The following is a 12,712-nucleotide window of genomic DNA, read 5'->3' as shown; positions in this document are numbered from 1 at the left end:
GGTAAGTCCCTAGGGTCTGCAGCCCCCCACACCATGCAGCCCTGTGCAGCAGGGAAAGAAGCGAGGAAGCTGTTGAAATTAATTGCCTTCCCATAATGCCTAATGGGTCCTCGGGCAGGATTTTGTAAATGGGTGAACTTGGGACATCTGCCATGGAGTTAACATGTCTACAGAATGACAAGAAAAGACTAATGGGAGTGCATTTACAGTTTATGCTGTTTATTTTATGTACTGGGTCTGGTCTGACCTCATCTCCATTGCAGAACACTGTTTTGCCTGCTTATAATAAGGATAATGTTAAATTGGAAATGCCTGCTTTTCAAATTTTCTGCGACAGATTTCTAATCCTTGTCTACTATTCTTCCCCACCCTACCTCAGTCTGCTCAGATTAGGCTCAAGAAGTGCAAATTCATTTTATCATTACCTTAAGCCAAACATTAGGAATTCAAATACACTGTCACAAAAAATGAGCCCCTCCAGCTCAAATTAGAGTAACTTTTGGTCTGTTATTTGTGCCATGGTCTTTCTCCTTGCATGAAACAGCGAGAGTGACTATGTCCCTGTAAAACTCTTCGGTGGCTTTTCCATAAAATTTCTCATGTAGACATAGCCTCTCTTTCTCCTTCTAACAGATACACAATAAAAGGCATCAGGAACCTGATTTTCTATGAACTGCCAACATATCCCCACTTCTACAGTGAAGTCTGTAACATGCTGCAAGCCACCACCAGAGGAGAGGAAGCTGCCTGGACCTGCACTGTCCTCTACTCCAAGTACGATGCCCAGAGGCTGTCTGCTGTGGTCGGGGTGGAGCGGGCTGCACAGATGCTGCAGTCCAAGAAGAACGTCCACCTCTTCATTACTGGAGAGAGATGAGAATTGGTTGGACAGGAAATGGTGTTTGGTGTGATATGTCATGCTTGATTCTGTGTCTCTTGGACCTGATTCTGATCACTTACACAAAGAAGGGCTGCAACAAGGAAGGAGCACCAGGCAGGTTCTTAGCAGATACTTCTTTCTTTTCAGACCATATATACCTGAAAAGTTCCGTGTAAACCAGATTTTGGTAAAACCCATCTTTCAGAGGTCAGGGGAGAGCTCATGGAACTCTGAGAAGTTGATAGAAGGAATCTTCTACTTGTGAATTTTTTTGTATGCCATAAATTCTTTTGTTGTGATTTCACCTCTAATTTATTACACTTGGTAAATTCTTTCAGATTTGCCTGTTTCTATTTGACACCTTCTTAAAGTGAGGCATGCATTTCTTTGCTTGTGAGAACTGGTTATGAGAAATTGGAATACTTCTTGCTGTTGAATATCATCTTAGTTTTGGATCGCAAAGGTTTTGCAAAACTGTTATTTTTCCCCAGCCAAACTTTTTTAAACCTTAAATATTCTATTTTAATTCAACCTAGAAGAGCACATTCGTTCACTGATCTTTTTTTAACTCCTAAATGTTTTAATGAAAATATATACTTAAAAATCACATTATATAAAATAACATTAATTTCTACCTTATTTCAAGAAATAATTTTATGAAATTCTTGATGTCGCAAATTCATCTTCAACATCACTGTCTTCATTGTTATAGTCATTTTTTAAGTCATATAACATAAAAAGGAAAAGAAGTTACACTTTTAAAAACATTTTTAGGGAGTTCCCTGGCGGTCCAGTGGTTTGGGCTCGGCGCTTTCACTGCCGAGGCCCACTTTCAGTTCCTGGTCAGGGAACAAAGATCCTGCAAGCTGCACAGCGTGGCCAAAAAAAAAAAAAAAAAAAAAAAAAAAAAAAATTGAACTATTCTCAGACAGAAAAATTACAAATTCAGAACCTGAATCATCTGAAAATAAATTGCCAAGTTGCTGGGCCTGTCACTCCTAAAAATCACTCCTGAATTTAGTATGTATTTCATATAAACAGGGACATTTTTCTATGTAACCTCAAAACAACCGTCAAATCAGGAAATTGCCACTAATCCTTGGGCCCCATTCAGATTTTGCCAAATGTCCCAATAATAACCTTTATAGCAAAAGGATGCAGTTCAGAGTTACATACTGCTTTGAGTTGTCATGTGTCTGTAGTGGCCTTTATTCTGAATGGTACCTCAGCTTTTTCTTGGCTTTCTTGACCTTGACACTTTATTTTTTTAATTTTTAAGTTAAAAAAAATTTTTTAAACATCTTTATTGGAGTATAATTGCCTTACAATGGTGTGTTTCTGCTTTATAACAAAGTGAATCAGCTATACATATATCCCCATATCTCCTCCCTCTTGCGTCTCCCTCCCACCTTCCCTATCCCACCCCTCTAGGTGGTCACAAAGCACCGAGCTGATCTCCCTGTGCTATGCGGCTGCTTCCCACTAGCTATCTATTTTACACTTGGTAGTATATTATAAATCCATGGCACTCTCTCACTTCGTCCCAGCTTATCCTTCCCCCTCCCTGTGTCCTCAAGTCCATTCTCTACGTCTCCGTCTACCTAGCCTGCCCCTAGGTTCTTCAGAACCTTTTTTTTTTTTTCAGATTCCATATATATGCATTAGCATACGGTATTTGTTTTTCTCTTTCTGACTTACTTCACTCTGTATGACAGTCTCTATGTCCATCCACCTCACTACAAATAATTCAATTTCATTTCTTTTTATGGCTGAGTAATGGACGTTGACACTTTAGAAGATTACAGGCCAGTTACTTTGGATGGTGTTTCCTGTCAGATTAGGTTAGGTTAGGTTTAGTTTATGCATCTTTGGCAGGAGCAGCATAGAAGCAATGCTGCGTCTTCCTCGCTGCATCTCTTCAAGCGGTGCATGATTTCCACCTGTCCCATCATTATGACACTAACTGACCACTTGTTTAAGGTGGTGCTTGCCAGACTTTTCCACTATAGAATCACTCATTCCCCCTTTATTAATTTATATTAATATTACAAGTATGGATTCTTCAGTTTTTATTCAGTGGGTTGTAATTAGTTATTATCGTTATTCCTTTAGATGCTTAAATGGTCTCAGATATGGCCAGCAGGAACACCTTCAAGCTGGCTCCTGTGTCTTCTTGACACATCCCCCTTTAACTTGGGCATTTCTTTATTTTCTGACACTATAAGACATTCCAAGTTTGTCTTGTACTTTCCCTATTCCAGCCCTGCTTTCTTTAGTGGAAAATTATCTTGAAGCGAAGATTTGAGTGCTAAGTGTACTCAGTACTGTTGTGGAGCCACTGGTCCCAGGCCATCTCAGTGGTCAGAGTTTGGGAATATCTGCATGTGTGTATATGTATACACATACCTATGTGCCCATGGCCATCTCAGTGGTCAGAGTTTGGGAATATCTGCATGTGTGTATATGTATACACATACCTATGTGCCCATGACATCTAAATTTATTTCTGTATCCATATATTGAAAACCATGAATTTACATCTTACCTCCAATTTCAGACTGACAACACAGGGTTCCTTTTGTTTTCTCCCTTTCCAAACTTGAAACTCCCTTCTCAGATAGTGAGACATGTGGCTCCCATTAGGCTCAGTGGAACAACCTATATTGGTACAGATTTTCTTCCTCTTGGACATGCTTAAAATTGCTCATCAAAAAAAAAAAAAGCGAAATCACTTTTGGGATACTTTTCCTGCTAGATATTTAAATAGGCATTTTTATTTGTCTCTCAACATGGAGAGTAGAACTATTCATTCCATATATAGATGGGTTCCTAAAGTTTTGCAAATTTATAGACTTAAGCCAGCCAAACTCATGGTACAAAAAACATTTTCTTAAATATATATTTTTAAAATGGAGTATAGTTGATTTACAATGTTGCATTAGTTTCAGGCGTACAGCAAAGCAAATCAGTTATACCTATACATGTATCCACTCTACAAAGAATTGTCTTATCCATAGAGTGCCCTGTGGTTATTGGCATATTTGTGCTGTGTTTACCATAGAGCCTGTGTATTATGAGAAAAGAAACGAGTTATTTGCCTAGTTCAGAGATATGAGGAAGAAGGGACTCTGATTACCCCCATCTTCTATTTCCATATTCTTTTCCCTGTGAATTGTAGCTAATTCATGGCTTTCATTATCACTATTCACAAGACTCTCAAATCTCCATCTTCTCTGGACCTCCACTCACACGTGAGCATGGATTTCAAGTCTATGTATAGCCCCAGAAATACATGTTTTTTTAAGCATCCCTACTGATTTTAATGCTAGCTTGTAGCCAGCTAACTGCTTCTCGCCTACAGAGAACACTGAGGGTTTCAAGTGCGAACCAAGCAGTATTGCTTCTGTTCCTGGCTCAGCACCTGGGAAAGAAGGTAAGCCTCAGCAGTGGCCCTGGCTCCTGAGTTGATTGCGAAGAGTTGACTTTTTGGAGTGGTTTCATTAAAAGCATGCCTTAACGTCAGGTCTCTCACACAAAATAAGGGAGAGAAGAGGGTCTACTGGACCACGGATAATAACACCTGACCTGGAATTATACACAATCATGATATTTCTTAGCAAGGCTCATCTTCAGCAAGCAAGTACCTATATAGTGCTGGTAGAAAACAGACAAAGGAATGGTCCCAATCCTGGGAAGAGGTAGAATTTTAAGGTAGGAAAAGGAACTTAACCAGAAAGTAAGAGTTTTAAACTTTTTTTTTTTTCTTCCCATAGTAATAACAACTTAGCACTTTTCTCTTTGAGGGGAAAAAAGCTTTGAGTCATGAATGCTTTCTGCAGCTGGCTGCACCATATGCAGTATTCAAAAGACAAGAACTAGCTAATCATAGAGAACCAGCGGCAGCTTAACAGCCCTCTGCTGGCTTCCAAAGGGCTTATAATTGAGTGCAGATGGTCCCGGCAGGATGGGTATGAATCCCTGCTGACTCCTCACATCCCAGAGGGCCAAGGGGGGCTCATGAAGCCTCCCAGCCCTGATTGTGCCCTCGTGGGAGCCACTGAGGAAGGAGGGGAGGCAGGTGGTGTGAGAGCCTGCTGGCTGCCTTCTGCCCAGCCTTCCCTTCGCTGCGTGAACAGATCTTCAGGCTGCAGAGTGTAGCTTTGATGAGTCTAGGGTCTCAAGATTATAGAAGTCCTGGGGTAAGGGAGCAGGGTTGGGGGTTCTTTATAATCATTGGAAGAACCTCATTGTGTAACCTGCAGGTGGCTGCAGGGCGCCAGAGCCTCACGGAGGAGGGATGTGGTGGGCATTGCACAGACTGCTGCTTTCAGGGAGCATCCTCCTGGGGGTGGGGCCCTCACAGCTGGCCCGGCCTCTCCTTCCCATCTCTTTCCCAGCTTCTCTCTTTAAAGGAGTCATGGTAGTCATCCTTGCACCATTCACAAAAAGCTTTTCTGGCTTTTCTAGCTAAACAATTCTAAACAAATTTCAGTCTCATTAAAAAAAAACTTTTCTAGCTAAGTAGAATTCTAAACAAATTTCAGTCTGCTTTTAATACCAGAGTCAGTGAATTGGGAGTAGATACACAGATAATCCAAAATTCATGTAGTCTTTGGAGGGAGAAAGAGAGAAGACAGCTCCCTCTCCTTTCCTTGGGGCCTAGCCATCCCTCCCACGTGAATCTACCACGTCTAGCTGACAGCACAAAGTGCATTTCTTTCTAAAGACTTGTATTTCTTCCTCTTATACCATATGCTCTAGCCAGAGCTGCAATAAAATTCTATGTATTTTATGTCCTGTTTCGGAGCTGAACACGCGTTCCTATCCCCTCATCGATTGCCTTGTTTCTGTGATGACCCTCCTTTCTTCAGATGTGGGAAGGAGTTCTCTCTGCATTGCTTGCATTTCAGTATAATTCCTGGATTTGCCTTTCACCTCTGGCCACGTTGCCATCATTCCTGTGGGAGGTGAGAGCATGAGAAAGAACAGAGGTCTGGACCTCAATCAAACGGGCTGGCTGTCTCAATAGTTAAAGAGTCCTATGCGCCAAAGGAGTCAGGGCTGAGATTGGATTGCTACAAGACTTGCTCGCCCTGCACAGAGAAATCTGAACCTGGTGGGCAGCTCCACCTAGGTGTCACCCTCACTGCTGGGCGGAACACCTGCACTTGCTTGTCCTCCTGGCTCCCACAGTGGGCGGGGCATGGCACAGTCCGGGCCAAGTTGTCATGGTCTTCAGGCTTGGGCCTCTGCAGCTGGCTGGGACTGGTGGGAGCTGCAGCCTCAGCTGACAAGGGGAAAGAAGGCAGTCTTTGCTGCTTGGCTGATTTGGAAGCTGTGCCGAATTCCTGCCCATCTGTTCTCCCAACTGAGCCAAGGCCAAAGCTGTCTAGCTCCTGCCAACCCAGGGAATGACATGGAGCCCTGTGTCCTGCAGCCCTCATTCTCACTGCACCCTGCAGCCCCTGTCATCTGTCAGTTTGACTCCCCACAGAGATGGCCCTGGGCTCACAGCTGCTGTTTGCCCACAGATGTTCATGGATTTCTGCCTTTTATGTTCATCATTTTTCAAAACCGGCCCTGAGCTGGGTGCTGACACCAACATTACCACCAACCCACTGTGGCTCTGTGCAGGTCCTCCTGGCCACCTCTCAGCTTTCTCATCTTTATAAAGTGGGGTACAATCTCCACTATCCTGACAGAGGGACATGAGAGAAAGTAGAAGAGACTGCTGTTGTTTGCCCTGTACTCGCCTCCTACTTCCCTAGTAAGAGGACCCTGGATTTTATTGGGTGACAAAGTGCCCAGTCCCCCTTGCGGTAGGGTGTGGCCAGGCAAAAGAGCACTAACCTTGGGGCAGACTCTTAGGAGAGCTCTTTGAAACTGGTAGGAACACCACTTTTTCCTCTTGTTCTTCCCTTTTTCCTGCCTGCAACACAGAAGTGATGGTTGAAGCTCTAAAGGACAGAACTCTGTGCACAGAAGATGGTGGAGCCAAAGGGCAGAAGGAGCCTGGCTCTCAGGTCATATCCTGAAGCTGCATCCCAGCTCTGCATGGTCTCTCTTCACACTTTTCTGTGAAAACCTAAATCCCTCATTTGTTTCAGCCACTGAGGCCAGACAGTATTGTTGGCCTCAGGCCGTATTGCCAAGTCCTAACGGCTACAGAGGACAAAAATGGGATCACAAGTCCTGAAGTCCAAAGGCTCTGCCTATTCTTTCTTCTTTCTTCTTGTCTCTGCAGGAACCAGCATAGAGATTGTGCTTCAAGGTTGACGCCTGGCCATTTGGTGACAGTGCGGAGTGAGCGCTAAGACGTGTCTGGCTTTGTGCCATCACTTCCGTCATCTCCAATCCAATTGGATCTATAAGAATGAGGGAGGACATATGTCTCCTCATAGGGTTTATGGAAACTGATGGTGGCAGAAAAATAACTGGCAAGAAAACAGACTTCAATTCTCTGAAAGTTGGCGACCACCTGTTTTTCATTTCTTCAGGTGTATTTCAAAGCAAAACTAGGAAATGGGTCCAGATCCCCAGTTTGGTAGCAACTTAGAGGTCTTGTGGTCCAATCTGCTGCTTGACCCCTGAGTCGCCTATAGGTTGTCTCTGAGAGGGAGATCAGCTCAATGCGTTGTGACCACCTAGAGGGGTGCGAGGGAGAAGCAAGAGGGAGGGGATATGGGGATATATGTATATGTATAGCTAATTCACTTTGTCATACAGCAGAAACTAACACAACATTGTAAAGCAATTGTACTCCAATAAAGATGTTAAAAATAAAAACAGGACTATCATACAGAGTGAAGTAAGTCAGAAAGAGAAAAACAAATATATATTAACATATGTGGAATCTAGAAAAATGGTATAGATGATCTTATGTGCAAAGCAGAAATAGAGACACAGATGTAGAGAACAAATGTATGGTTCCAAGGGAGAAGGGGTGGTTGTGGGATGAATTGGGAGATTGGGATTGACATATATATATACACTATTTTTTAAATACTTTTTTAAAACATCTTTATTGGAGTATAATTGCTTTACAATGGTGTGTTAGTTTCTGCTGTATAACAAAGTGAATCAGCTATACGTATACATATATCCCCATAGCTCCTCCCTCTTGCGTCTCCCTCCCACCCTCCCTATCCCACCCCTCTAGGTGGTCTCGAAGCACTGAGCTGATGTCCCTGTGCTATGCGGCTGCTTCCCACTAGCTATCTGTTTTACACTTGGTAGTGTATATATGTCCATGCCACTCTCTCACTTCATCCCAGCTTACCCTTCCCCCTCCCCATGTCCTCAAGTCCATTCTCTACGCCTGTGTCTTTATTCCTGTCCTGCCCCTAGGTTCTTCAGAACCATTTAAAAAATTTTTTTTTCTAGATTCCATATATATGTGTTAGCATACGGTATTTGTTTTTCTCTTTCTGACTTACTTCACTCTGTATGACAGTCTCTAGGTCCATCCACCTCACTACAAATAACTCAATTTCGTTTCTTTTTATGGCTGAGTAATATTCCATTGGACATATATACACTATTAATACTATGTATAAAATAGATAACTAATGAGAACATACTGTATAGCACAAGGAACTCTACTCATTGCTGTGTGATGACCTAAATGGGAAGAAAATCCAAAAAAGGAGATATATGTACATGTATAGCTGATTCACTTTGCTGTACAGCAGATACTAACACAACATTGTAAAGCAACTATGTGCCAATAAAAATTCATTAAAAAAAATAACAGGATCTGAACCCAGGTAGTATGATTCCCCCAAACCCACATTGTTTTTCACTAGTTGATGCTTCTCTAAAACAAAAACAAAAAAGCACTCAATAGATTGTAGCTATTATTATTACTACCTCTTTAAAAGGAGAGATCTGAAATTGTTGAACTCTTAAAAAGACAGAGGATTATAATGCTCTAATTATAACGCTATAATGTAGCGTTGTTATAAACAAACACTAAGTTGTCTTGTATGCCATCCTTCTGGATTGTATGACATTCTAAAGGGCGGTCTAGGCTTCTGAGAAGCTTAATGCCTCATATAGCAGATGATTATTGAAGGCATATTTTTAACTTGTTTGTTGCTCTGTTTATCCTTGGTCCATCGAGCTTTACCCAGGGAAATTAAATTCTTAATATCAGGCCAAATAAAAATTAAGAAGATACCTTTTCTTGAAACATGCACCTACACGGAAAAGCAGCATAACAGTGTTTAAAATCATGGACATTGAAGCAAGGCTGCCTGGGTTCAAATCTTTGCTTTGCTACTTTCTAGTGATTTTTATGAAATTCCTTAAACTCTCTGTGTCTCAGTAGCCACATCTGTAAAATGGGCTTATGGTAATAGTAATACCTGTCTCTAGAGTTGTTATAATAATTAAGTTACTTAATCCATGCAGGGTACTTAGAACTGCTTGGCACATAGTCACTGCTCAGTCAGTCTGAACTAGTATTACATACAGACCTTCCATCCCACAGCACAAAGCTAAAAGAAAACAAAGGAAAGTCGTGGGGCATCAACTTCTGTTTTGGGTTATTCTTGTCTATAAGCCTTATTCTTTTTAAGTGAGTGAAAAAGAAATTTTGAGAGAGAGGGCTTCAGAAAATAGCTGTGGGGATTTTACTCAGCAAATTCCAGGGCTTAAGGACAAGGAAGTGTGACATTTTAATGAGTTATAAACACCAGGTGGTGCTGTAAACAAATTCAGTAACAGGCTCTTCACCTCCCCTCTGGCTGCCTCTGGGCTGCCACTGCCCTGTGCCGTCTTGAGCTGAAGAGACCCAGAAACCCAAGCCTCTTTTTTTTTTCTTCTTTTTGAAACAATTCCAACACATAGGAAATATGAAAATTCAAAGACAGTTACAAAAACTTGTGGTATAATTTAATTGTTTATAAGTTAACCCCTTTTAAAAATGATTCCACAAATAACATGTTTATTTCAGGAAACAGTTTGTATAGAGCAGTGTACATTATGTTTTAAGAAATGGAAAATCACTACTAGGTGCAATCCATAATTAAACTCACAGATAACTGTTAAAAATTAACATTTTAAACACCCCAAATTATAATAACTTGATGAATAACTTCCTTTGGGAATCCAACCAAATTTGCACGTATGAGGCCCAAGTCAAATGGTCCCCTGCTTCCCCTTCACCAAGCTCTGGCTACACCTTTTGTGCAGAGAAAAGATTGGGCACATGACTTGGAATTCTGGTTGCTTGTCTGAACCTTCATTATAGGGGGGGTCAGAGTTTTCCTCATAGAGAAAACTGCTGGGTACTTTCCTAGCCTCTTATCCACCCACCTCTTCCAGGCCTGGCTTGTCACTCACTACCTTCTTGAGACTATCCATTTCCATACCTGCCCCAGAGCAGATGCCCTCCTAACACTTCCTCCCTCTTTGGTCCTCCTCTTGGGAATAGTATTTCCCAGACCAAAAGATAGCAGGAGGCCATGGGGAAAGAGAAGTAAGTTAATATTTATTGAACACCTACTATGGGCCAGGAACTGTCCTGGGTGCTTCATCTGCATCATCTCATAACAACCGTAAACCTAGTATCTGTCACCATTTTATTCATGTGGGGGAAACATGCTTGGAGAAATTAGATATCTAAGGCTTCCAAAGTTAAACAGCTAGTTAGTGGCCAATGCTGCATGTTTTTTCTGTCATCCCCATGAGATTGAGAAGGAGGTCAGGACTAGCGGCTCAGATGGAGATGAATCTGCAAGGGATTCTCTCAGTCTGTGGCCACGTCTGCTCCATTTTATTAAGCCCAGCAACTCTTAAGCATGAACTCTTCTCTCTGACTCCCTTCCCACGGCTTTACTTAGTTCAGGCCTTTGTTAGCCTCTTCCTGTGGTACAGTCCAGACTTTGGAACCTGCTAGCTTAGGCTTCAATTCCAGCTTTACCTTTTACTGGGTGTGTGACCTTTGTCAAATTGCTTGCCTTTGTCTTACCTCAGTTTCCTTATTTGTAAGACGGAGATAATGACATCTTTCTTAGGAAGTAGAATTGTGAGGTTGAAATGAAACCACATAAGTACTTATAGATCTCATCAAATCCCGTTCTCTCCCTTTTGCTTGGATTGCCTACTGATTCATCCATGCTACAAATATGTACTGTGCACCCACCATATGCCAGGAATTCTTTTGGGCACATAAGATAGACTTGCTTCCTGCACTTGGAGAATTAGAGTGCATGGGGGAGACAGAAAATAAACAACTAGAAGCTAGATAAAAATATAATTTCAGATGGTGCTAAATGCTGGAAGAAAATAGAGCAAGGTCAATGGATAGAGATCTTTGGCTATCCTGTTTCCTCTGCACAGAATGCCCTGTCGCCACTGTGGAACTCTTACCTTTCAAGACCCCCTTCAAATGATCCCCTCCGTGAAATCATCACAGCTCACTATCAAATTTAATCATGGCCTCTCTAGACTTTCCCATTGGCTGTCCAAATCTATCTGTGGGACTGAGGACAACTGCTCCATCTTACTCCTTGTTGCACTTTCCAAACCGCTGTCCACCCTCAAGAAAAGCTCCTTGGATATACTGCTGAGGAGAGCTGACACTATCGCCCCGAGAAACTACCTGATGTGCCAGTTTGCGAGTGGCAAATCCTCGCGTGGAGAGAGCGAAAAGAAAGGGAGCAGACATCCTGGAACCTCTACAGGGGTCAAAGGAACAACCTTCCAAACAAATGACAGAATGAAACATCCACACTGTGTGTATGAGTGGGGGTGTGGGTGTGTCTGCCTTAGAGGCAGGGATGAAGGCTGACAGGAGGGGGAAACCTACATTTTCTAGCAGGAGGGACACTGGTTCTCTTTTCTCTAAAAAGCCCAAGAAGGTTTCCTGCAGGAAGCTGGCTTTCTGGGAGCTACTGGAATGAAGGCCCTGTACATTAAGGACACTGGGGGCTATGAGTCCACCTGACCCTCACTGACCCCCTCAGCCACCTGGGTCACCCATGCTCCAACACCACGGTGGCAGATTCATCCTTTTTCATTAGGTACTCAGGGTCTGAGCACAGCTTCCCCCTGGGGTCCTAATCATTTCCTAGAAAGTGGCCACCCTGCACCCTGGAATTGGAGGTTTTGCCTTTTTTCCTTTCCACCTCCAGCTACACGGGGTGAGGAGGTGTGTTTGATAGGAGGAATGGATGTATCTACAACACCTGTCACAGAGTTCTTCCCAGCCACTGGGTGTGGGCAGGGAGGTGTCCTGGTTTTGTTCTATCTGTTATGAAACCTCAGGCAAAGACAAAATCAAGCTGTGCTGACTCAGCTCCCCTGGTCAGAAAAGCAGCTTGGGGCTCTTGGGCACAGAAAGGAATGTAACCCAGCAGCCATCGTTTGTAGGATTGCTTGATCCCCCCCAGGAATCTGAGTTTAGAGGAAATACCAGCCAAGTCCTGGGCTTTCTCCCTCCATGACAGAATTCCAACTGCACCGCCCCTGAGATCCAGCTCTCAAGAGAGGAAACTGTGGCAGTTTCCTTAAACTGCATCAAAACAAAGCAGTTTTGGTGACTTACCCAGATGCTAATTTATGTTCTGTTTTCATTGCTGTAGATGTTCTTGCAAATTCCCACCAAGAAGTTAGCATTCCTTTGTGTTTCTCTGCCTTGGGGAACATTGGGGGAAAGGTGAAGCAGCATTTTCTAGGCCAAGAGAACTTTGTTGGCTGGTCCCGGAGGTAGAGGACATTGAGGCCGGGCTTGGAGGAAAAGAGGCAGAAGCAGCCAAAGGAAAAGAGTATTGAGGGCCTCTTCCAGACAGGGAAGGGTATTGCAAAGGCCCCCTGTGCCCAAGCCTG

General features: G+C 42.9%; 1 protein-coding gene across 1 annotated transcript in view; it reads left to right on the top strand.

Moving 5' to 3' along the window:
- LOC307069183 (U3 small nucleolar RNA-associated protein 25 homolog) overlaps positions 1 to 1,802 on the top strand; it is a 29,023-nt gene extending 27,221 nt beyond the window's left edge. The window contains exon 12 of the mRNA XM_079727363.1: positions 634 to 1,802. Coding sequence (XP_079583489.1) covers positions 634 to 877 — 244 coding nt within the window. The 3' untranslated portion in view covers positions 878 to 1,802. The remainder of the gene's footprint in view (positions 1 to 633) is intronic.
- Positions 1,803 to 12,712: the final 10,910 nt, after the last annotated feature.

Source organism: Hyperoodon ampullatus (assembly GCF_949752795.1).
Source record: "Hyperoodon ampullatus genome assembly, chromosome: 2".
Lineage (NCBI taxonomy): Eukaryota > Metazoa > Chordata > Mammalia > Artiodactyla > Ziphiidae > Hyperoodon > Hyperoodon ampullatus.
Note: the sequence above shows the minus strand (reverse complement) of the source record. Positions and strands in the feature narration are given on the sequence as shown.